The sequence below is a fragment of the Gracilinanus agilis genome, chromosome 1, assembly GCF_016433145.1.
Source record: "Gracilinanus agilis isolate LMUSP501 chromosome 1, AgileGrace, whole genome shotgun sequence".
Lineage (NCBI taxonomy): Eukaryota > Metazoa > Chordata > Mammalia > Didelphimorphia > Didelphidae > Gracilinanus > Gracilinanus agilis.
The window spans coordinates 365,915,184-365,941,072 of record NC_058130.1 but is presented as its reverse complement, the minus strand read 5'-3'; the positions used below and the strand labels follow the sequence as shown (position 1 = coordinate 365,941,072).

Below are 25,889 nucleotides of genomic sequence, written 5' to 3'. Positions count from 1 at the left end.
AATGACCTTTCTGGAATAACTAGAGAGCCCATAAGTTAGTGGTACCAATTCACACTTGCGGAACTACGAATAGTGACTTGACCTAAACTAAAACAATCTTTGAAAAGTAAAAACTAGTCCAGTTGACTTACTTTTGCTTTTCAAAAGCATCAACATTGATGTTTTATAACTTAAATGTCTTTCAAATATCTTCTAATGGAGCTATTATCTTTCCATTCAAATTGGATATATCATGACATTTGACTTCTAACAGGCTGTTATCATTGGCATTTTGATTTGTTCTTTTTTCTTGGAATCTTAATACCTGCTTGGATGGGAGAATAATGAGGCCTGGCAGTTTCTTTATGTTATATTATTATGTTATATGTAGATTATATGTAGAATCCAACTATCAATTAGTGATCAGCAAAATTGTAAATTGTAGCTGTCTTCTTCTGATTTGCGTTTTTATATTTTTATTTGTATTGCTCTTATTGGGAATTCAAATAATAAAAAGCTATATTTTATTTTTCAGTGAAAACCATACTTAATCTTAGGAACAAAAGAATTAGCACAAATAAAATGTATCATTTTATAAGACTCAAAATTTTACTGTCATGGCCTCAGCTAGCACTTATTAAACATTTATTACATGCTTCTCATTTGCTCCTGTGAAGGAAATTGGAATTTGCGATCACTTTTTTTTTTGGTTAGAAACAGATATGTTCTTAGAGATAGATACATGCTTTTGATTTGCTGATGTACCTGTGCCAGTTCATAAATGAGATGTAATATGTTGTATTAGAGCATAGGGCTAAGAATAAAGAGATCTGAGCTAATTATATATGTTAGTTGGTTAGGTCACTTACTGAGGTAGTCTGTGAAAATAATTTAAAAGGAGGCATAATAATATCACAGAAAAAAGCTTTGACTCAGGAGCCAGAAGATAGGGATTTGAATCACAACTTTGCCACAAACTAGCTTTGTGGTCTTATTCAGTTAATATCTGAACCTCACTTTTCTCATCTAAAAATGAGGGCTTGGGGGCAGCTGGATGGCTCAGTGGATTGAGAGCCAGGCCTAGAGACAGGAAGTACAAGGTTCAGATCTGACCTCAAATACTTCTTAGCTTTGTGACCCTGGGTAAGTCACTTCACCCCCACTGCCTAGCCCTTGCCACTCCTCTGCCTTGGAGCCAATACACAATATTGATTCTAAGATGGAAAGTAAGGGCTTAAAAAAATTTAAATAAATAAAAATGAGGGGTTGGACTATGCGATTTCTAAGGTACCTTCTAACTGTAAAATTGTTACTCTTTTTTGCATGTTAAAAACATTATAATAATATAAGTTATTATTTAACTTTCCAAGTCTCTTTTTCTATTGGAAAAATGGAGGTAATACTTACTCATTACCAAAGGAATTAGAAATCCTAATTCCTAGCCAAGTGACCTTTCACTGCTGTTCTTTCTCATCAACTGGATAAACTCCATCAATCACAAGTAATTTGACAGATTGCATGCAAATTCACACATTTGTTCTTTGATGGAGAATCGGTAGTTCTAGGTTCTAGTCTGGGATCTTATGAGATCTTTCTTGATCTCCTTAGTGTCTTATGACTCTCCCATTCTCCACATTCTCCCTCCACATTCCCTTGTATTCATTGCATATATAGTTTATATAATTGTATGCATATGTGTTTTCTCCCCTAGTAAAATGATGGTTCCTAGAGGGCAGACACTGTTTTTTTTTTTTTTTGGCACAGTACCTGGCATAGTAAGAACTTTATATATGCTTTTTAATTGTAATTATTTTATGATCTTGAGAAGATCATTTTATCATTTTAAGCCTCCATTTACTCACCTATAAAAATGAAATACTTAGACGAGATTTTCCAGGACCTTTCCATCTGTAAAAGTTGTTTCTTAACTCTGAAGTCAGAATATAGTTTTGGAATCTTCATTTTATATACTCTTCCTTTGTCTAACTTGAAACAGTAAAAATCAAATAATCCAGTCAAGTCCTTGAGTCATTAAGCATTTATTAGGTGGTCTATAGGTGCCAGCATTGTGCTAGGGATTCTCAAAGAAAGATATAAACAGTTTCTGTTCTCAAGTAGTCATCTGCAACCAACTAGTTACATATAAGATATTTACAAGATAAACTAGAGGTAATCTCATAGAAGAGGTACTAGCATTGAGGGATACTGGGAATGATCTCTTGCAGTATATAAGATTTGATCAGAAACTTGAAAAAATCAAGACAAATAGTGTGATTCTTGGAGCATATGCTTTGTAATAGTTAAGAGTTGATCCAGAAGAATGCAATCCATTGAGTTACTGTATTTGCTACTATCAGCTTTCTTTAAGGGAGACAATGGTAGTGACACTTTTGAAATCTTGTGGCATTTCTTCAGCATTTCATATTTTGGAAGGGGGAAGAAAAGCTTACATGTCTAAACATTACCTCCATCTCTGCTTGAAAAACTCAGCAGGTATGCCATTAGGTCCTGGAGCCTCATTGTTCTAAGTGTCTCTGACAGTAGAAGTGATTTCTTCAAAAGTTGGAACACAGGCCTTGTTCATCATATCTTGGCAGTTTCTCTATGCTTTATAGTAATGAGGGAATTAAAATGGTCAGAGTTTTGTTGTTACCTCTCTGCAGGGTTCTCTGTCTGGGTGATGAGGGTAAAAAGAAGCCTCATGTCTTAGCTTTCTTTCTCCTGTTTTCCTATATAGTCCTTGTATTTTAGCATGAAAATGCTAAAACAAATATATAGACACATATGCGTGTGTGTGTGTGTGTGTGTGTGTGTGTGTGTATATATATATCTATATATATATTCATGCAAACCTTTCTTAAAATGTCTTAGATTGTTATAGTAAGCTCCAGATAACCAAATTTAAATAAATTTCCCTACAGGGCAGATCCTCTATCAAATTTGGTTCTAACCTTCAGTACTAAAGAAGATGCAATTGCATTTGCAGAAAAAAATGGTATGTATTTCTTCTTTTCTCCAAAAGTTAGCATATGGTTTTATGAATATGTTGGTAAATATCATTCAGTAGTAATTGAACCCTGAATTTAAGGAACTTCTAAGTTTCTATAAAAAAACTTTTTAAAACTAAATCTTGTGGCAAGTCCTAGAATCTCTTAATTATAGACACTTTTATTTGGTTGTGATCAGTTAGTTGACAAAGCACTTATACTCTGTTAATCTCTGTACTAAATTCTAGGCATACAAACAAAAGCAAAAGGAGTTGCTTTTAACACTGGTAGATACCATAAATAAATAAATGAATACTTCAAAAGAGATATCTAAATTGAATAGATTGTTATATTAGTCAACAAGCATTTACTCAGTGCTGTGGGCCAGACATTCTGCTAGGTGCCAGGGATATGAAGACCAAAGCAAAAGAGTCCAGGAGAGAAACAAAGGCAAATCCAAAGTAACATGAGAGAGAGACAGAGACAGAGACAGAGACAGGCAGACAGACATTTTAGCAACTGCAAAGACCAGGAAAGGCCTCTTGCTGAAACTGGCACTTGTGCCAACTCTTGAAGGAAACCAGGATTCCAAGAGACAGAGATGAGGAGAAAGAACATTACAGATATGGGCTAAAGGGGCAACTAGGTAGCATAGTGGATAGAGTGCTAGGATTAGAATCAGGAGGACCTTGGTTCAAATCTGCTGTGACCCTGAGAAAGTCACTTAACCTCAAGTACAACCCTTGCTGTCCTTTTGTCTTAGAATTGGTGCTGAGACAGAAATTAAAGGTTTCAGGGAAAAAATATGGGCTGGGAGTACACAGAGGTAGGGGATAGGATATTTGTGGGGAACAGAAGGAGGCCAGCATTGCTAGACTTCAACTTGCCTGGAAGGAAGTAATGAGACTAGAAAAGTGTAATCATACTAAGTGATAGAGAACTTTAAATGCAAAACAGAAGACTTGATATTCTATATATAACAAGAGAAGGATAGAGAGGTGAGAGTTGAGAGGGGAAAGTAGGGGAAAGAAGAAAGAGAGAGGAAAGAAAGATATGAGAGATAGAAGAGACAGACACCCAGGAGTCCTATGCATATATTTTTCTTTTGTATATATATTTTCTTTAACACAAGGGAAGTTTCCATCAAGGGGCTAAGAGGAATAGAAGTGACTGATATAAAGGCAAAAAGCACCAATACAACTTTTTTTTAAAAAACAAAAAGTAATGAAAAACAAAGGGGTAATCTTAAATTACCAATCTGTGATCATTTATACACAATGTAATAGCTTTAGGGATAAGTCTTTTACAGGTCATTACTTTCTTTTTAGTAGTTTCACATCACTCATATCACTCAGCTTTGGGAAGGAATGCACAAAGTCTTAGTGTGATGCCACATCTTGCTGCAGAAGTGAGCCTGAGTTCTCAGGAGCTACGCCATTGTTGATTCAAGTATAGTTTCACAAGAGATTGTTTCTGCTTTTTAAATATTAGTCAGTCAAGCTACTAGAGCAGTAGCTACTCACATAGGGATGAATTACTTAACTAAGACAACTCATGGACAGCTCCCTCAAAGCAGGACTTATTGGTTTTTTTATCTTGGTATTCTCAGTGTTTCAAACAGTGCTTTTGTCATTATGGGCACTTAATATGTGTTTGTTAAACTGATTCGAATCAACTGAAACAAAGAAAAATACAAAATAGTTATTAGTTTTGTTTAACTTCTTCTTCTACACTGATGGTGACAAGAGTAGTGAAGAAAGAAGCAGAAAATGCTAAGTATCAGTTTTTAAATCAGTTTTTATAAGCACTACCTTAGCTATTGATATTCTAAAGATGAGATCAAAGATCAGCAAATCAATATACTACTGAAGGAGTAAACATCAGTATTGAAATTCTCACTTTAAATGAAAACAAAAGACAAAATGCTTACTTTGCAGAGGCAGGTAAAAGAATTGTGAATTGGGTTTTATAATGCATCCAAAAGCAATAAGAAATGTGAATTCATGGAATATTTGGTTATTTCTTCTTGCAGCACTCCTTGTATGCAGAAATAAAAATAATGTTAATCGTAGTTATGTGCTAATATTTGTTATAGAGGTTGTTGAAGAAAGAGAAATTCTGCTAAAAACTCACTTAAGACCCTTCAAATTAAGCCAACATGTATTTTTAATATTTGTTGACATAAATGCAAAAGTGGACATGGGGGATCACTGTGAAAAATATGTTGGAAAACTCAGTTGTGGAAGAAGAAATAAGATAGTCCAAAGGCTTGCAGGCGATAAAGAAATTTCACACCTACATATCATGAATACTTTCTTCAAGAAAAAATTTGGGCATTGCTGGCAAACACTAAATGAAATACTTGGATAAACAGAAAATTACTGGACATCTATATATGTATATATAAAGAGAGTAATTTTTATATTAGTTGTCTTGTAATGTCTAACTACAGAATTTTTAGATCTCTAAAAATTTTGAGCAGTATCATCTCAGAACAGTAGAGAGATAAACAAAATTTGAAGACAATTTGGCAAGAGACTAAGCTAAATCTTCCTAAAGGCATTCAGAAAAATATGGAAATATACAGAAAATGGAAAAGAGGTAAATTTAACAAATTCTTTTCTCTAGTAATGACAGTGGAACCAACACAATTGAACTCTAATCTCATAGTCTGCATTGTCATTGCTTTATGAGGAGGTAGAAATGGCACCAAAGAAAATGAGGATGGAAACAGCACTTGGCCCAAACAAAGTAGTCATGGAAAATGTCTAATGGAGATGACACAGTTTTGAGGGCATTTAAGGATTGAATCTCAAGTGAAAGAGGAGAGTAGGCTAAACTCAAAGGAAAAAAAGTATAGGCTTTCTCTTACTCCCAAAATGTTGACTTAGAGAGTATCTATTGACCCAAATGTCTGTTTCCCTAGCTCTGTAAAATAAAAAATAATCTGTTCATGAATCAGTAACAATCTTGATGAAGGTATGAAATGAGCAAAGCCGTCAAAAACGACATTCCACAATAGACCATGTCTTTACAGATACACTGTTGACCAATAGCTCAAAAATAGAAAATGTGACTATGCTAATTCGTTAACTATAAAAAAATTATTTTATGTTGAAAAGCAAGATGCTACCCTGAAGATTTTTCCAACAAAGTATAGTGTACAATATAACATGTCAAAATTATAGAGTTCCCTGAAATATAGAACAGTGAAAACCTGTTTTGAAGGCCTCATTATTAAATCAAACAACACATATAACTTAGAGATCTGCTCATCAGATATTCATGCCCATTACATAGAAGATTTCTAGATTTGTGTCAGAGTTGAAGATGGACACCCTGTAGATGGGGAGTTCTTGATGTTCCTATTTGCAAATTCTATGAATATTAATCCATACTGTACTTTACTTCTATTCTTTGTTCCCATTATTGCTATAAGATCCAGTACCATCTCTTCATTTCCCCCTAAAACCTACCTTAATACTTGCATAGTTTAGTATTTTCTTTGTTTAAAAATAACAAAATAATAGCACCAAAACATAACAGTGGTGAAGAAGACTCAGAATCAACAACTCTGGAAATATAAAGCATGCGGGATTTGGGAAGGATTTTTGGGGCTGAAAAGGATCTTCTAAATCCCCTTATCAAAGGAATTGGACTTGGAGTCAAAAGACCTGAATGCCTATCTCTACTTTAGCTTACTGCTCACATGACCCTAGTAAATCCCAGATTACACATCTGTAAATGAGTTAGACTAGAAGGTCTCTTGGATCCCTGCAAGATCTAAATCTCTGATCTTAGACCAAACACTTTGCATTTTTTTTTTGCAATCTTTTGTTTTTACATTACTCACATTTGTTTCTCCATTTTTCAAAAATTATTAAAGAGAAAAAAATTCATCAAAATCATTCAACAAATTGAAATTGTCTGACATTATCTGCAGTATTCCACACCCATGTATGTATTTTTCACCTCTGTGAAAGATAAGGGAAAGGTATCATCCCACATCTTATCTTTTGGGCCAACCTTGATCTTTAAAGTTTTGCAGCATTCACTTTTGTTGGCTTTTCTATTCTTTCTATTCATATTGTTGAAGTCATCACATTTATTATTTTCCTGGTTCTGCTTACATAAATTTGCATAATGCAATAATGCATTATATTTGCATTAATATAATTCACTCCATTGTTCTTTGTACAACATAATGATGTATTATCTTGTATTAAGTCTGATGAAGTCTTTCCACGCCCCGAGAATATTTCTAAATGCAGTTAGAAAGAGGAAGAGAAAGGGAATAAGCACTTTACAAATATAATCTCATTTGGTCCTCACAACAGCCCAGCAGAGTAGGCAATATCTAAATTTTATAGTTAAGGAAAATCAGGAAAGCAGAGTGTAAGCAACTTGCCCAGGATCACACAGTTTAGTAAGTACTTGAAAATGGTTTTGAACTCAGGTCTTCCTGAATCCAGAATCTACATTCTCTCTATTGTACCATCTAGCTGTCTCAAAGGAAACCATGTGTAATGAAATACACTTATCTAAATGTAAATATATGTGTGTGTGTGTCTGTCTGTCTATCTGTATATCTGTATATTTAAATATATGATATTTATATATTTTAAGTTCACAGACTCCAGATTAAAAACTTGTACTTCAGTGTCTTCTTATCTTTTACTATCTACTTCAACTCCTACTCTGCTGAACCCCAAGGAGTGATTTAGTAATTCTAATAGAAGCTTTTAAGGGGAATGTGTAGTATCTTAAGTTATAACTGGTACACATTATTAAACATTGTTGTTAAATAATTTTACTTGCATAGTACTATATGCTTATAGAGTATTGTTTATTAGGCAGGTTTTTTTGAGCTGCTCTAAGAACCTAAATACTGCATATTGTTCCTGGAAGAAAATACATTCCAAGTTATCAACAATTAATTTACAGATAAAATTTTGGGATGTTCTCTATTTTTAATTTGGGGACTGCCTGTATATCTAGTATGAATTTAGAACTTGTTCAATTAAGTTGGATATAAACTAAAGCATTACACATAGAAATAATAAGATAGGAGATAATATACCACTAACTATATCCTATCCAAGCTTTTTGGGAATAAATTTTAGTCCCTGTCATGTAATAATAATATTGATTTGATGGACCATTTAAAATACTTCTTAAAATACCTCATGTTTCTAGTATATATTTATTGGCTTGTTTTAGCACATTCTTTGTGGAAATTATTTCTTAGCCAATATAGAAATAAAGTCTTGTGCTTACAAAATATTTAATAATGCCATTAAGATAATAAAATGATTCCTTAGTGCTTTATGAGAGATGGTTTGTTAAACACTGGAAATTTTATGACTAGAGGAAAACTTTAGGTGTCATTTCTGACGAGACTTTTCCTTTGATATCTTTTTTCCTTTAGATTATATTTCAATCATATGAGAGAATAGAAATCATAACTTTGCTTTCAGCCAGGCACAATTTGGGTAAGCAGCTGTGTTAGGAATCTTGAAACCTGCCAAATATCAATGTACCTCTCAGCCTTTGATTTCACAAACCCCTTTGCTATTCTGGTCCTAAGCCTCTTTTGAGCAAAGATTGCCAGTCATGTCAGTTTGTACCAAATTATGTGATAGTTTTTGTTTGGGACACAAATGGAGAGTAAGGAAAATCATTAAACCATTTACTTATGAACTTATGTTAGAACTCAAGCTTTGGGTTATCAGAGGAAAAAAACTTTTCATAGTACTTGAACTTATATTACTTGAAAATAAAAATCTCATAAACAAAATAATGGCACTTTAAGATTTCTTCAGTTCTGCCAATAAAAATAAATCAATTAAAAAAATTTTAATTTACATGGAATTCACAAGGTAGTTGTGGTCTGATTTTGGTCAGTGGCCTTTTTTTCTTTGTAGCATTTGAAAACTTTACTAGTACCAAACACATAATTAAGCATCCAAAATCCAAAGTATAGAAACCTTCAAAAGGCTTGGGAATTTTATAAAAAAGAAATTTCTTATGGATTATTATAACCAAATCTCATTTAGGTTATTAGGACATTTGCCATATTATCAGGTGCTGGCTTTAGGATATTGAAGTTTAAAGGGTTTTTGTGGAAAGCATTTCAGTATATGAAATAACAAATATATCTGATATCATCATTTAGGTGCTGGTCATTGAATTTTTAACTAATCCATACCATATGGCTCATCTCTCCAGTTGGAAGTGATGGCAACCCTAGAGCCTTAGCACATCCCTGGTACAGTCTGGCTTAGTTGCTTTGATCTCTCTTTTGCACAGCTGGGGTGAGTTAAGCCAAATTTCAGTGTCCTAAAGAGACAGAATAATTGTAGTATGCCACCTCAAATTTATAAAGCTTTTTTTTTCCCTTATAAAAGCACAAAGTATTTTAACAAGTAGTAGTGCCTCATCAAAAGTTCTTTAAAATGTATCAGTGATATAAAAATATTATAGTAATATTTTACATTCCTGTATTGTACTTTCTCATTATGGTTGGTTATATTAATCATTTCTTTTTGTGAGCAAGTTTTAGCTAGGAAACCAAGCATAATTTCAGGCTTTCATAAATAATGTTTCTTATTTTTCCCTTTGAGAGAATATTATTTTCATTATTCCCAGTTAACCTGCTGTATTTAGTCATTTTCTTCCTTCCTTTCTGTATTATATTCACAATGAAAAGTAATTTCAAAAGTATTGTAACCATGAAGTTCAGAGAGTTAACAAATTTGTCTATCCTTGCACAACTGGATAAAGAAAATGTGAGAAGCATTTTACAAAAATTTTTAATCAGAATATAATGGGAAATAACTTTTCATCTGGGAGGTAGACATCTGATGTAGAAATTAGTACTTTTGACTTACTTAAAAGTAAGCAGGATTCCTGAATAACAAGTAGACAATCTATGTTTGGTGGCCTCAAATTGTTTCTTTTTCCCTTCAGTTTAGTCCTTAATTTGAACTGGCATCATATTTTTCCAATTTTTAAAAAAAATCAAGGAAATAAAATCTGTTTTGTGTCTAGAGTCATTGAACAAGTCAAATGGCAAAACAGAGGAAGTCACCCCTATATTCTAATGAACCTATTACTCTAACAATATTGAGTATTTATGTATGTTGCAGTAATGCCACTTTCTGATACACTATACTATGTAGGGAGAGAAATTAGACAAAATCCCTCACTGCAGACAGTGTTATAAGAGCACTGACTTGTGCCTTAGAAGATATGGGTGTTTAGTATTGGCTCAGTCTCTTAACACCATGGGTATGATTTGGGACAAGTCACACAATCTCTCTAAGTTTGTTTTCATAAATGTTTTTGGGGTTTTCTCTGGATATTCTAAATGTCAGCTACTTCAGAATTCTTAATTTATTTTAAATTTTTTTTCCATGGTTACATGATTCTTGTTGTCTCCCTCCCCTTTTCCCCCTTCTCTACTCCCCCTCCCCAGAGCTGACAAGCAATTTCACTGGGTTATACATATATGATCACTCAAAACCTATTTCCATATTATTCATTTTTGTAATGGAGTAATTTTTTTATAAACTAAAACCTCAAATCGTATATCCATATAAACAAATCATATGTTTTCTTCTGGATTTCTACTTCCTCAATTCTTTCTTTTGATATGGATAGTATTCTTTCTCCTAAGTTCCTTAGCATTGTCCTGGATCACTGCATTGCTTTTAGTAGCAAAGTGTGATGTGCAGAAATGGGTAGCCATTTTTCTAGGGGTGCAAGTTAGCAGTTGCCACTTTGGAACACAGAACCTGGCAAAGCACCCAAGGCATGTGCCAGAGTGACAATTAAGGACAGGGTATAAAAGGGGGTCCACAAATCCTTGGGAGCTTCACTTCTCTCTCACATCTCGAGGGTTAGGGAGGAGGAAGGTGGTTTGGGCCCAGGGTGGTTTGGGAGTCTCTAGTTAGGCAGACAGGGACATTCTCCATTGCTAGCCGAATTTAATACTTCATTGGCATAGCCAACAACCTTGCATTTTAAGCTAGAGTCAACTGCCTCAATGGAGAACTGCAGCATCTGACCCAGGGGCCTGACAGCCTCTGGGCTCAGCTACAGAGCAACAGAGTTGGGAAGTGCCCTCAAGGCTTTCTCATACTCTGCACCTAGGAACATCAACTTGTATTTGAAGATTTACTTAACAAGTACTTAGCAAGATCTTTAGGGTTTCCTTTCACCCACCTTCCTACTTCTCTTACCTGCCCTCAGTTTGGTTAAAATAAACCCTGTTTAAACCCTAAAGCCTAAATGTTCTTGGAGCCATTGCTTACCTTACCAACAGCAAATAGTCATTTAACAGTCAGATCTGATTGACATCATTAGCTGGTCCAGCCTTTCCAAGCCAGGTTTATCCATCATCAATTTAAGGTTTCAGGAAGTCTCAATCTACTTCCTGGAGACATTTCAGACTGCCTGGCTGGATTGGTTCTAAGGCCCTGGGGCTTTGGCAGAGAATCTTGGGCTTAAAGGAGACCTAACCCTGCTGGTGGGGGAACTAATCTAAACTCACATTCAGCCGAGGTTAAGGTCTCTCACTCCATTCATATTCCATCATCAACATCTGTCTAGGTCCCCTTGACTGCTCATAACAAAAGTCAATTACATTTGATCATCCTACAATACTGCTGTTACTGTATATAATGTTCTCCTGGTTCTGCTTGTTTCACTTCACATCATTTTGTGTAGATCCTTCCAGTTCTTATAGAAATCAAGCAGTTCATCATTCATCATAGCACAGTAGTATTCCATCACCATCATATACCACAATTTGTTCAGCCATTCCCTAATCAAGAGACATCTCATTTTCCAATTTTTTGCCACCACAAAAAGAGCAGCTATAAATATTTTTGTAGAAACAGAACCTTTCCTGTTTTGTTTTGTTTTGTTTTTTATCTCTTTGAGATACAAACCCAGTAGTATTATTGCTGGATCAAAGGACATGCAGTCTTTTTTTATTTAATTTAATTTTAGATTTGAATATTTTGTTTTTTTTAGAAAAATTTTCCATGATTACATGATTCTTGTTTTTGCTTTCCTCTTTGCCCCCGTTTAACTCCCCCCCCCCATATCCAACGCACATTTCCACTGGTTTTAACAAGTGTGATCAATCAAGACTTATTTACATATTAATGATAGTTGCATTGGTGTGGTCTACATCCCTAACCAAAAGGACATGCAGTCTTTTAAAGCCCGTTGGGCATAATTCCAAATTGCCTTCCATACTCAATTCATAACTCCACCAGCAATGCATTAGTGTCTCAATTTTGCCACATCTCTGCCAACATTTATGATTTTCCTTTGCTGTCATATTAGCCACTCTGCTAGGTGTAAGGTGGTTCTTCAGAGTTCTTTTGATTTGCCTTTCTCTAATCAGGAGGGATTTAGAACATTTTTTTCATATGATTATTGATAGTTTTGATTTCTTCAGCTGAAAACTGCTTATTCCTATCCCTTGACCATTTGTCAATTGGGGAATGATTTGATTTCTTAGAAATTTGACTTAAATCTTTGTATATTTGAGAAATTAGACCTTTGTCAGAGATACTTCAGAATTCTTTTGGTTTTTTCAACTCATCATCAACAATGATAGAAACAATTGCCATAATCTGAGTTCATTCTTTTCAGAGACTGATCACTTCCTGGCCATGAGAAGAGAACTAAAAGTAATTGTTCTTTTTTTTTACTCAACATTCATTTTCTCTTAGTGCTATTGCAGAGTTCCAAAACTGTGTAAAGCTAAAATCAGAGTTCTTAAGCAGTAATAGTCCTTTATTCTTTCCTAGTTATGATAAATCAGTAATGTTGGTGTCTCTCCCTCATCCCAAATAAATGGGCCTTATACTTCAAGCATGATCTCTACTTGAGAATTTACCTTTGTACTACCATCAACAAGGGGGTATATACCAGACCATGTTGTCTAAATAGAATGTTTAGATATACTTAAAGGGAAAATATAAACATGCCTTTCTTGCCCAGTGACACATTTTACAATGACTTTTTTAACTAGTTTACTGATAAGTGCAGCAATGCATAGAGTATTATTGATAGGCAAGATGAAATAGAGATCCTGAGACAAAGATGCAGCAAATTTGACTTCCTATCTATCAGTGAAACTTGGTAGGATGAGACCTTTGACAGAATTTTAACTAGAGGGCCATAACTTATTAAAAAGAAACAGAATAGATAATGGTTGGGGAAAGGAAGAATGCTTGGAATAGTATTAAATACATAGTCTAAAAAGATAATGCAGTTTTAGGCTTTAATAGTGTAGATCATTATATGCTTGTCAGGAAAACGGGTAGTGAGGAGAAAACATAGTAGAAAGCATGTGAGTAAAGGTCAGTGGAAACAAAGATGGCAGAATAGGACATAAGACTGCTGGATTCACCTAACTCCTCCACAAACAATCAGAAATAACTACAGAATCAGTGTTAAAAATGACAAAAACAAAAAAGAGTTGAGAGTAAAGAGCAGCATCCAGCAATAACTTGGAAGGAGCATCTCTGATATCCCTGGTCTCGGCATCACCTGCTGGTTCAAACACCTGGGAGTAAAAACTGTGCCATCTACAAGCCACAAACCCTGAGGTACAGAGAAGGCAGCTTCACTTGTGTATGTCACTGGGAAATCTGTGTCCCAGTGACAGATACTGGTAGAATCAGCAGACAGTGAGCCCTTGGGAGCACCTGTGTGAACTTCAGCCTCAGCTCCATGGGTCCCCACTCACCCATAGCTGGGGGATGATCACTGAACAAGGAAGTACTTCAGGTCTCAGGCATGCCGACCAGACACTAGCTCAGTCCCAGAAGGGCAAGCTGTCTACTTACAGTGGCAGAAATGGGGCCAGGCATGGGGGGGAGTTCTAGTTGGAGCACCTACGGTCAGTCACAATCTGGGATTTGAGCCACAGGGATTTTCACACAGTTGACTTGCAGTGAATTTATAATCCACTAAAACTCCAGATATTTTTTTCAGACAAGTTACTCTCTTAACCACTCACCCTGGCTTGTATTTGTGAAGAACAAAATACCCTCTACCTGGCAGGTTTCCCTCATTTTAAGCCTTAGTGCTTAATCCTCATAGTATTTTTGCAACCCTGTGCACACTCTTGAATTAATCTTATTACCTGCCCCTACATCTGCCTTCTATACATCTCTCTTCAAAAAACCAAAAAATTAAAAAAACAAACAAACAAAAAACCAAAAATCAACCTTGCTTTCTTAGAATCTATACTAAGTATCAGTTCCAAGGCAGAAAGCAGTAAGGACTTAGGCAATTGGGATTTAAGTTATAAGGGCTAGGACAATGATGGCAAACCTATGGCACACATGCCAGAAAGGGCATGCAGTGCCCTCTCAGGCATGCCTGCAATTGCCCACCAGAATTCATTACTAGAAAGCCAGAGGAACTCGGGGTAGTGCTGTTCCCCTCCCCTCTCCATGTACTTGAGGACATTTCTCACTTCCCCCAGCAGCCCAATGAGAGCACTTCCTTCCTTCTCTGTCTGGGATAAGGGGAAAGAGGTGAGGGGAGCATGGCACTCAGTCTAGGGGGTGGGTGAGTGGCCTGGCACTCCATCTCTAAAACATTTGCCATCACTAGGCTAGGCATTTGGAGTAAAGTGACTAGCCCAGGGTCACACAACTAGAAAGTGTCTGAAGCCTTATTTGAACTCAGGACCTCCCATTTCTGGGCCTGGCTCTCTATCCACTGAGCTACCTAGCTGCCCTTGTATTACCTATTCTTGAAAACCACAAAATTTAAAACACAGCAGGTATGTATGACATAAAAATCTAACAATCAAGTGATAACTAAAGGTGAGAAAACCAATTCAATCCATTTTCATCTGGTCAGAGTCAGACTTCTAAATTACTAGTATCAGAACCATCATTTCATGTACCTGCATTAGTTGGGGAATATAATAAATAAATCACTCTTGTACAATAAACCTTTTAAGTTTTTGTATCTTAAAGAATTAAATCTGCCATCTTTTCGCTATGGTCGTTATTTTATGTTCCCAGCTAGACTTTGCAGCCTTTTCTCATTGGCCACTTTCCTCCCCTAAAGAAACTTCCTCCCTTGGGGCCATAGCTCTCCTGATCAAGGTCACTATTTTAGGAAAAGCCCAGCCATGTTTCATTTCAAACCCAACTCTCCATCCTTCTCTTTCTCCACTAAAGTACCCCCTTCTTATCCACAACTTTCCTATATGTGTTGTCTCCTCTATTAGAATATAAGCTTCTTAAGGAGATAGACTGTTTTACTTTTTGGATCTCTTAACTCTTAGCCCATAGTTTCTAGCGAATAGTAAGCACTTAATCCTTTTTTTTTTTTAAGCATTTCTATTCAATCATAGAAGCACACCCACATGGCTATTGCTACCACAAAATGAAAACATACCAGAATTATTGTTTGTCTCACATTATTCACATGTCACAGTATCTGACTTTACTCTGAACCTTTAGAAATCTGTTCTCCAAAAATCTAGAATGCATGACAGATCATGTCTGTCTTTCCTTTCTTTTCTTCATAAAGTTCAAGAGATAATGATGTCTAACATTAAGGCTCCCATCATTTCTACCCTAGCAACCAATTCTTCTCTGTTGATGAGAATCAGATCCATGATCAAATTTCTCTTTTTTTATAGGATAAACTTCTTAATTTGTTAAGAAATTATTGGCTGCTTTTCCTTCAGCATAGACAGCTTCCAATAGATGTATACAGATAATTGAAGTCTTCTATCACTGTTCTAGCAATCAGTAAACAATTGCTTTAAATATTTTGTTGACATTTTTACATCACATTGATTTTCCTGTGAATCCTTCCTCCTAGAGAAAGCCGTCTCTTATAATAAAAAAAAAGAAAAATTAGTAAACCTTGTTATGATTAAAAATGATAAAGACTGATATAAATATAGAAATTAGTAGTTTAATTAAAGCCATGCTGATAGGGATAAAATCATTAGACCACGCGCCTGTAAGTATTCACATTGCCTCAGTCATCTTTACCTTTCCTATTGCCCGCGCCTGCCAGCTAAGAGAGCGACTTCCTCCTCACCCAGGAGATTTATTCCCTCTCTTACATCATCATACTTCCTGTTTGCCGTGAGGAATCATGGGAAATGTAGTTTCAAAGTCCCTCACATGTCCATAGGAAATATATAACATACTTTTAAATGGCATCTTCCCAATTCTAATTTATACAATCTGAGCAACATCAAAAAAAAACAAAAAACCCAACTGTTATTATTCTTAGAGTTCCATATGTATGGTCCCAGACCTCTGAAAGAAGGCACAGGAAGATACCTTCCATATCTTTGTGGCCAAATAAGTGTGTATATACATAAATACTCATATCAAACTCCTATCAAACACAAAATAATTTAGCAAAAAGTAGCACCTAAGTTCCAGAAAAGGTTTTATATAGAAAGGAATGCTTATTTTGAACCTAGAGGGAAAATAGATCTTCTTAGATGGTGAGGAATGAGGATGTTCCAGAGAACAGCTAATATGAAATTATGGCTCTTAAAGATGGAGTGCTTTGTGTGAGAACAGCAAAAAAATCCAGTTTGACTAGACAGCTTTGTCACTGAAGGGAAGTAATATGTAATAAGTCTGAAAAAAAATAGCTTTAAGATTAAGTTTTGAAGGATTTTAAATGTGAAACAAAGGAGTTTATATTTGATCTTACATTTAAGATTGAATCATTCCTGTTTTTGAGGATAATAGTGAAACGGTCAGACCCCTGCTTTAGGAAACTTTCACAGCTATGTGAAGGATGGATTGGATTAGGGAGAGTCTTGAGACCAGTTTGAGAGCAATTGCAGTTAAAAGATGTCAGGAGCTGAAGAAGAATGGTAGTTGTGTGGAAAGAAGATACATACATTATGAAGATAGAAAGGATTAGCTTTGGCAACTGACTGTTGGATAAATGAGTAAAGAATTAATAATGAAACCAAGATTTCCAATCTGAGAGACTGAAAGAATTGTGGTGCATTCAACAGAAAGAAGGTTTCAGAAGAGAAGTAGCTTTTATGGGGGGAAAATTAATTCTGTTTTGAATATATTTGATCCAGAGGAAAGGAAATGCTCATCTGTCAGTCTGTTTCTAAGGAAACTCTTTCGAAGTTTCATTGTATTGTATCCTACTCATTGTATTCATCAATCAGATTAGGAATAATGTCCCATGACTGGATAGAACATTTCAGGGGGCTACATCTGGCCCACAGGCTATAGTTTGCCCATCACTGCATAGCAGATAGTCAGTAACGAGTGAAAGGAATTTTTAAAAACAGATCAGGAGTTGTCTGATCTGTTTTTAAAGAGATCTAGGAATTGTCTGCATAGAGATAGTTATTAAACCCTAAGGAGCTAAAGAAATGCATCTCTAAAAGTGTAGAAAAAGAAGAGAAAAGGGCCCAGGACAAAGATTTCTTATACATTTACAATTAGGGGCTGTGACATGACTAGTGAGCCAGCAACAGAAATTGAAAAGAACCAAGGGAGAGCAATAACATGAAAATCCATAGAAAGAATAACCAAGAGATAAAAAGTATTAGCAGTATCCAATGTTTCAGAGAAGTCATGAAAGACAAAGATTGAGAAAAGGTCATCAGGGTTGGAGATTGAAGTTATTCATTACCTTAGAGAGATCACCTTCAATTGAGTTGGAAGCCAGATGGCAAAAGAATTAAGAATAAGTGAGAAGAGAAATAGAAGTAATAAGTGACAACTTTTTTTTTTTAGCAAATTTTGTCTGAGAAAGGGAATATAACTATAGTTTGATACCCTGAAGAAATGAGAGGCATTTAATAGTTTCCCAAACTCTTCTTCTATTTCCTATTCAGTTTCTTCTTACCAGACTCAACCCAACATTGTACATGCTCTTTTGGGACCCTAATTATGTCATACAGTGTTAACAATGATTCCTAATTTTTTCTCGTCTCAAATTTGATGAGCACATTTTTTAAGTCACTAATTTTAAAATGTTAATTAGCTCAGGGCCAAGCACAGATCTCTGGGTCACAACCAAAAAACATATCGTTAAGAAATGGTTAGTAAAAATCCAGAAAAGGAAAGCAGTAAAAACACTGAGAGCCATTATGACCTACAAAAATAGGTCACGTTAGACAAACTCTTATTTCCTTTTTTAAAATGTAACTAAAGTGGAAAATAAAGGGTTATAACTTACCTAAAATTTAGTAAACCTTTTTAAGTATTTCTTACCATTCTGGGGAAGGGATTGGGATATGGACTAGATGGTAGTACAGTTAGGGTAGAAACAAGGTGAATAGCTATACTCAGAGGACAGTCAGCAATAGTTTGTCAGGTTAGGAAGAAGTTCTCTAGTAGAGTATCCTTAAGATCTGTGAATGGCCTTGGTGCCCGTTAGCCTTTTTTAATCAGTGATTTGTATAAAGACATAGATGGTATCTTTAGCAAATCTGCAGGTGGCACAATAAAAAGGAGGAATGGCAAAAACTGTGCAAGAATCAAAAAGGTCTTAAGAGACTAGACTAATGAAATCTATAAAATAGACTTCATTATGAATAAATGTAAAGTCTTACTCATAGACTAAAAAAAATCAAGATGACAGAGTACAGAGAAAAAAATAGAGCTTAGCTCTTTCCCACCACTAAACAACCTGTACACTAAAAAAGTTCACTCCATATATAAGCCGAAAAAGGGTCTTAACCCTTAAGATATGAAAATGAAAATCTGTGGGCAAGGAAAAAACTTTAGCTGTTAAGTGAAAGACCTCAGCATAATAGGGGGAAATCAGCAGGAATTCCCCTGAGAGACTAAAGCAAAACTGAAAGATTTCTGTACTAAAGTTTGAGTGGGAATCTCCATACTATGAGGAAAAGGGGGAAAAAAACCTCAGTGTGAAGGGAAAAAGTCTTCACAAGGAATCTCCCATCCCTTTCAAAGAAAAGAAAAAATGGGAGTGATGGAACCAGATAGTTGTGATAGCGAAATAAAAAGTATACCAATCCACTCCAGGAGAAAGCCTCACTTCAGTCTCTACTTTTGGAAGAATGTAACATTATATTTAACTGAGGATTAAAGAAAAGACCTCTCCCTCCTTTCTCTTCTCACCCAAAAGAAACCAGATCACATAAGAGGATAAGTTTGGGTTCTATCATGAAGCAAAAGACATGGGTTAAGAATCTAACCCAAGGGAAGGAGAAAAGAAGGGAGGAAGAAAGGAAGAACCCATTAGGAAAAGAAAAGAACCCTAGCTCCATTTCATGGGCTTAGACAAGAAGTGAGTAAACAAAAAAACACACCACATACAAAAAAAAAAAAAACCATAAAATACTTTTGTAATCCCTCTAAAAGACCAGAGATGACTAAGACAAAAACTTAAAGAGAAGAATAAATTAAAAACACCTGATAAGATAAGAACTTGCCACCAAGAATAATTAGAATTCTTCAAAGATACAATGTAAGAATTTATTTTTTTTTTAAATAATAGCAGAAGAACCTTACTCTGGTAAAACTCTAAAAATTTAAATGTACATGTAGTCTTTTCCTCACTTTTTAAAATCTCTTTGGGATACAGACCTAGTGGTGATATTACTGGATCAAAGGATATGTATTGTTCTCTAGTCCTTTGAGCATATTTCCAAATTGCTCTCCAGAATGGTGGGACCAATTCACAACTCCACCAGCAGTGCATTAGTGTCCCAATTTTGCCACATCCACTAACATTTCTCTCTCTCCTTTACCATCTTATTGACCAATCTGATTAGGTGTGAGGTAACCTCAGATTTGTTTTAATTTGAATTTCTCTAATCAAGATTGATTTAGAATATATAATTATTGATAGCCCTGATTTCATCTGAAAACCGCTTATTCGTATCTTTTGACCATTTCTCAAGTAGGAAATGGCTTGTATTCTTACAAATTTGACTTAGTTGTCTATATATTTGAGAAATTAGACCTTCATTGGAGAAATTTTTTTTAAAAATTCCATTTTCCCAAGTTTGTTATTTCCCTTCTATGGGAAGGTTTATTATGGTTACATTAGTTTTGTTTCTACAAATCCTTTTTAATATAATAAAAATTGTTAATTTTTTCATCTTATAATGTTTTCTATCTTGTTTGGTCATAAATTCTTCCCTTCTCTATAGATCTGACAGGCGAACTATTCTGTGCTCCCTGAATTTGCTTATATCACCTTTTATGTCTAAATTATGTCCCCAGTTTGACCTTATCTGAGTATAGAGTGTGAAATATTGGTCTATATTTAAATTCTGCCATACTGTTTTCCAGTTTTCCTACCAGTTTTTGTCAAATAGTGAGTTCTTATCTCAAAGGCTGAGATCTTTGGGTTTATCAAACACTAAATCGCTAAGATCATTTAACCCTCATCTATTCCATTGATCCACCATTCCATTTCTTAGCCAGTACCAGATTGTTTTGACTGCTTTATAGTACAGTTTAAGATCTAGTACTGCTAAAGCCACCATCCATCACATTTTTTTTCATTAATTCTCTTAATATTATTGACCTTTTTTTCTTCCAGATGAATTTTTAAATTATTTTTCCTTTTTCTGTAAGAATATTTTTTGGTAGTTTGATTGGTATGGCACTAAGCAAATTAATTTAATTAGAATTACCATTTTTACTTTATTAGCTCAGCCTACCCATGAGCAATTAATGTTTTTCCAATTGTTTAGATCAGATTTTATTTGTGTGAAAAGTGTTTTGCAATTATGTTCATATAATTCCTGTATTTTATACTCTCTAGTCCATTTAAAATATCTTTTGCTCCTGGACATTGTTGGCAATATATAAAACTGGGTTTATTTTATATCCTACAACTTTGCTAAAGTTGATTATTATTTTCACTAGTTTTTAGTTGATTCTCTAGGATTTTCTAGCATTCTATAACAGCATAGCAACTGTAAAAAGTGTTAGTTTCCTCATTGCCTTCTTTAACTCCTTCTACTTATTTTTCTTCTGTTATTGCTAAAGGTAGCATTTCTAATAATTATTAAATAATAGTGATGATAATGAGCATTCTTGCTTCACAAACCCTGATCTTATTAAGAAAGTTTCTAATTTATCCCCATTGCAGATGATATTTGCTGATGGTTTTAGATATTATTATTTAAAGAAAAGACCCTTTTGTTCCTCTACTATGAATGAGTGTTGTATTTTGTCAATGGCTTTTTCTGCGTCTATTGAGAGAATAATGTGATTTCTGTTAATTTGGTTATTGATATTGTTATGCCAATACTATTCCTAATATTAAACCAGCTTTGCATTCCGGGTATAAATCCCACCTGATTATAATGAATAATTCTTGTGATATAATGCTGTAGTCTCTTTGCTAGTATTTTATTTACTTAAGATTTTTGCATCAATATTCATTAAGGAAATTGGTCTATATTTCTCTATTTCTCTGTTTTTTTGTCTTCCTGGCTTAGATATCAGTACTATATTTATGTCATAAAAAGAATTTGATAGAATTCTTTTGCCTATTTGGCCAAAGTTTCTATAGTATTGGGATTAATTGTTCTTTAAATGTTTAATAGAATTCACTTGTGAATCTATCTGGCCTTTGGAGTTTTTTTCATAGGAAATTCTTTGATGACATATTCAATTTCTTTTTCTGAGATGGGATTCGTTAACGATTTATATTTTTGCAAATATTGATCCATTTCAAACAGATTACTAGATTTATTGGCATATAATTAGACAAAATAGCTCCTAGGCAATCGCTTTAATTTCTTCTTCATTGGTGATGAATTCACCCTTTTCGTTTTTAATATGGTAATTTGATTTTCTTCTTTCCTTTTTTAAATCAAATTAACCAATGTTCTATCTATTCACTTGTTTTATTTTTTCACAAAACTAACTCCTAGTCTCATTTATTAATTTAATAGTTCTCTTATGTTTGATTTTATTAATTTATCCTTTGCTTTTTTTTTTTTAGGATTTCCAGTTTAGTTTTTAATTTGGGTTTTTAATTTGTTCTTTTTTATTTGTTTTTTAAGTTGTTCACCCAATTAATTGATCTATTTTTCCTCTATTTTATTGATATAAAAATTCAAAGATATAAATTTTCCCCTAAGTACTGATTTGGCTATATCCCATAAATTTTCATATGTCGTCTCCTCATTGCAATTCTCTTTATTGAAATTGTTAGCTGTTTCTATATTTTGTTCTTTGACCTATTCCTTTTTTTGGAATTATTTAGTTTCCAATTAATTTTTAGTTTCTTTCCATGGACCCTTATTGAATATAATTTTTATTACATTATGATCTAAAAATGTTGCATTTATTATTTCTGCTTTTCTGAATTTGGTTATAAAGTTTTTTGACCTAATACATAGTCACTGAAAACAATGTATATTCCTTTTTATCCCTTTTCAGTTTTCTCCAGAGATCTATTTAAATCTAATTTTTCTAAAATTTCATTCACTTCCTTCTTTCTTGTTTATTTTTTGGTTATATTTATGTAGTTTTGAGAGGGGAAGTTTGAGGTCCCCTATTAGTATAGTTTTACTGTCCATTTCCTCCTTAAGCTCTTTTAATTTCTTCTTTAAAATCTGGAGGCTATATCATTTGGTGCATATACGTTATATGTTGATATTACTTCATTATAACATTTGTATAATAACAGCAACACTGTAAAGACAACTTTGAAAGACCTAAGAACTATGATCAATACAGTAACCATTCATGTTTCTAACTAATTGATGGTGAAATGTACTTCCTCTTGAGAAAGAGGTGACAGATTTATTTTTGTATACATGAGATAAGGGATTTTGCTTTGCTTGACAATGTATAATTTGTTACAAGGAATTTGTATTATTTCCCCACTCCTAATGGACTGAAGGGTGGGAGGGAGAAAAAATAGATTTCTCTTCATTTTTTACAAACAATAGTAGAGAAGCTGGGGGATAGTACAGATGTGTAATGTTGCATGCACTTTCAGATGATGACACTGAATTGCTAATTATGTTTCATTATTTTTAATTCACTATTATTAAAATGCAGGAAACCTCTGAAGAAGGAAGAATAATCTGTAAATATTTATAATGAAAAAACATATCAATAAGATTTTTTTAAAAATCAGATTAAAAATTATAATTTTAATAATGTGGTTAGATAACACATTCCCTAACTACAACATAAGCATTTTTGCAGTCTGTAAACTCAATATGAGATCATAATATGCAACTCCCCATCACCACTCTACAAAAGAGCTTAAGAAGTCTTGGTTGCATTAAAAGAGGAATAACTTATAGATTTAAAGAGCCTTCTATAGTCAGAATACATCTAAAATATGAAGGTTTTACTCAAGACTGAACTGAAAAACTTTGATAAGTAACATTCAGAGGAGATTAAATAGAATAGTGAAGGGGCTCAAGTCCATTTCCCTTGAGAACCAGGTTGAAGGAAGTTGGGATATTTAGCTTGTAGAAGAGAATACTATAGAGGTGAGGAGCCCAAAGCAGGGGAAACATCATTTCAGGGATATTATATGGAATAGAAATTTCGGTTCTTCTGTTTGTTCCAGAGAGCAGAACTAGAGTGGGGTGAGGCTGGGGGAGTGGAGATTGGGAGAAATGGGACTTGAGAAATTGCAAGTTTAGGCTTGATGTCAGCAGACTTCTTAATGATTCCAGCTATTCTAAAGTAGATTTGACTATCCTTGGAAATAGTAGCTTCCCCCACATTGAAGGTCTTCAAGCCGATTCAGGAAAATTTATTTGTTTCATATGGGATAGTGTGATAGAGATTCTGTTCTACACATACTAAGATCCTTTCTAACTTTAAAATTATGTGTCTATAATAATTCTAATCTTTATACCTTATTCAACTATTAAGTACCAAATAGAATAACTAATACTTTCTACTCTAAAACATATGTTAATTTTGGAAAATGAACAAATTGAGAAGAGTGAAGAAAATTTAAATGAATAGAAACTCATTCTTTTGAGAAAAGAGTAAAAGAATCAGGGGTTGCTCAGCCCAAAAGATGTTAATTACCCTTCTTTTGAAATGTTTTTGTTCAAGATCTTCAGTAGTTGCTTACATCTCCTAGGAGGGCTAAAGAAAAATTTGACCTAAGTTAATGCAGGCAAGATTTTGATAAGATGTTAAAAAGAATTTTGTGGCATTTAGGAAGATAAAACACTGATTGGACTTTTAAAAGAAGTTAAGAGAATATGTCCCGGGAGATCATCATCTTGAATATTATAGACATTTACCTCTTAGATGCCAGATAATCTTAGTATTCTTTTCTGCTATTAGTTTATGCGTGGATATGCCTTTCTCTTCATTCTCCTACTCTGATTTCAGTTTTTCTTAGTAAGATGGGCTCTGATACCATTATTGAATATATTTCATAGCAAAAACTACTTTAAAATTCATATGTCAAATGACAGAGACTTGGAAATGTTTGCTTAATGGGTCAGAAGAGTAGGAAACTTTGATATTGAGGAAGTTAATTGCCTATACCTTAGAACTGAGACAGGATGAGACAGCTATACTCTTTCTTTTAGACCTTTTTGAGAAATAGGATTATACTCTACTGACCTTACAAAGGACCATACTACAAAATATGTATTGTATTGACATTTCTTCCTGATAATAAATGAATGTGAAGGGGGTTTTTTTAGTCATGAATTCAGTTTTTATTATGTACTACACTAATGGCATTGTTATGTTTTGTTTTTTTAGGCTGGAGTTATGACATTCAAGAAAGAAGGGTCCCCAAACCTAAATCCAAGTCTTATGGTGCAAACTTTTCTTGGAACAAAAGAACAAGAGTATCCACCAAATAGGTCGGCACTGACTATATCTCTGTGTCTGACTGCGAATAAAGTCAGCTGTGAAGTATTTATAGTCCATGTATAATACATCTCTTAATCTCCTAATAAATTTGACCTTTAAACTACAGATGCATCTTGTGGTGTCTATTTAAAATGTTTTTGATGTCTCAAATTGAACCTGTTACTAACTTCCTATATATAGAGCAGATTTGAGATGTTCATACCTCTAGGAAATCTTTGTACATGGAGTCTTTTAAAAGGAATGTTTGAAATTAGCTGCGACATTGAAGATTGTGGTTTGCCTTTCATAGCCATTTTAAAATAAATAATCTGTTTAAAAACCACAGAAGTCCTAAGGGTTGAATTGTGAGGAGGGGGAATTCATAATTGCACAATAAGACCATCCCTATCTACTCTTTTCAGAGTGAGGATTCATGTACTTCTTTTAACTTGACTGACTTGTGTGCTAAAGTCACTTTCAGGGGCATACATCTCTAATCTGAATAAAGACAAATCAGTCTTTATAGTTCAGAGCAAATGGAAGACTTCTCATACTGAAAGTGACTCAACTAAAAGTGACTTTTTTTTTTATATATTCACAGTTCTAGGTATAATTCTCCACTGTATCATCTTCTATACAGAACAAAAGTGAGGTACTTTTATGGGCAAAACTGATTACAATTTGAATTGTTTTTATTAAAGTGGTGCCTAGGGACCATTAGTTAAATTTAGATTGTTTTCCACTCTCTACTTAACTGTTTGATTGTGCCAGGCCACTAGGAAAAACAAGGTCATTTTCAATAATGTATGTGCCTTATACTAAAAATAACATCTTTGTTGTGTACAGATATTTTAAGTAGATCAATAAAGGATATTTCACAAAAGCTCAACATAACATGAAATTCTTGCTCTTTTTGATGCCAGAAGGCAGAACTAGGAGCAATGGATGGAAATCCCAGAATGGTGGATTTTGGCCCAGTTTAAGAGAAAACTTCTAATAATTAAAAATGTCTCAAAGTGTAGTAGATCACATTAGGAGAATATGGGTTCTCCCTCCCTGGAGGTCTTCAGGCAGAGACTGAATA

At 34.2% G+C, this 25,889-nt stretch overlaps 1 protein-coding gene across 1 annotated transcript in view; it reads left to right on the top strand.

Moving 5' to 3' along the window:
* Positions 1-24,931, top strand: part of NDUFS4 (NADH:ubiquinone oxidoreductase subunit S4) — a 169,823-nt gene extending 144,892 nt beyond the window's left edge. The window contains exons 4-5 of the mRNA XM_044681169.1: positions 2,901-2,974; positions 24,713-24,931. Coding sequence (XP_044537104.1) covers positions 2,901-2,974; positions 24,713-24,816 — 178 coding nt within the window. The 3' untranslated portion in view covers positions 24,817-24,931. The remainder of the gene's footprint in view (positions 1-2,900; positions 2,975-24,712) is intronic.
* The last annotated feature ends 958 nt before the right edge of the window (positions 24,932-25,889 follow it).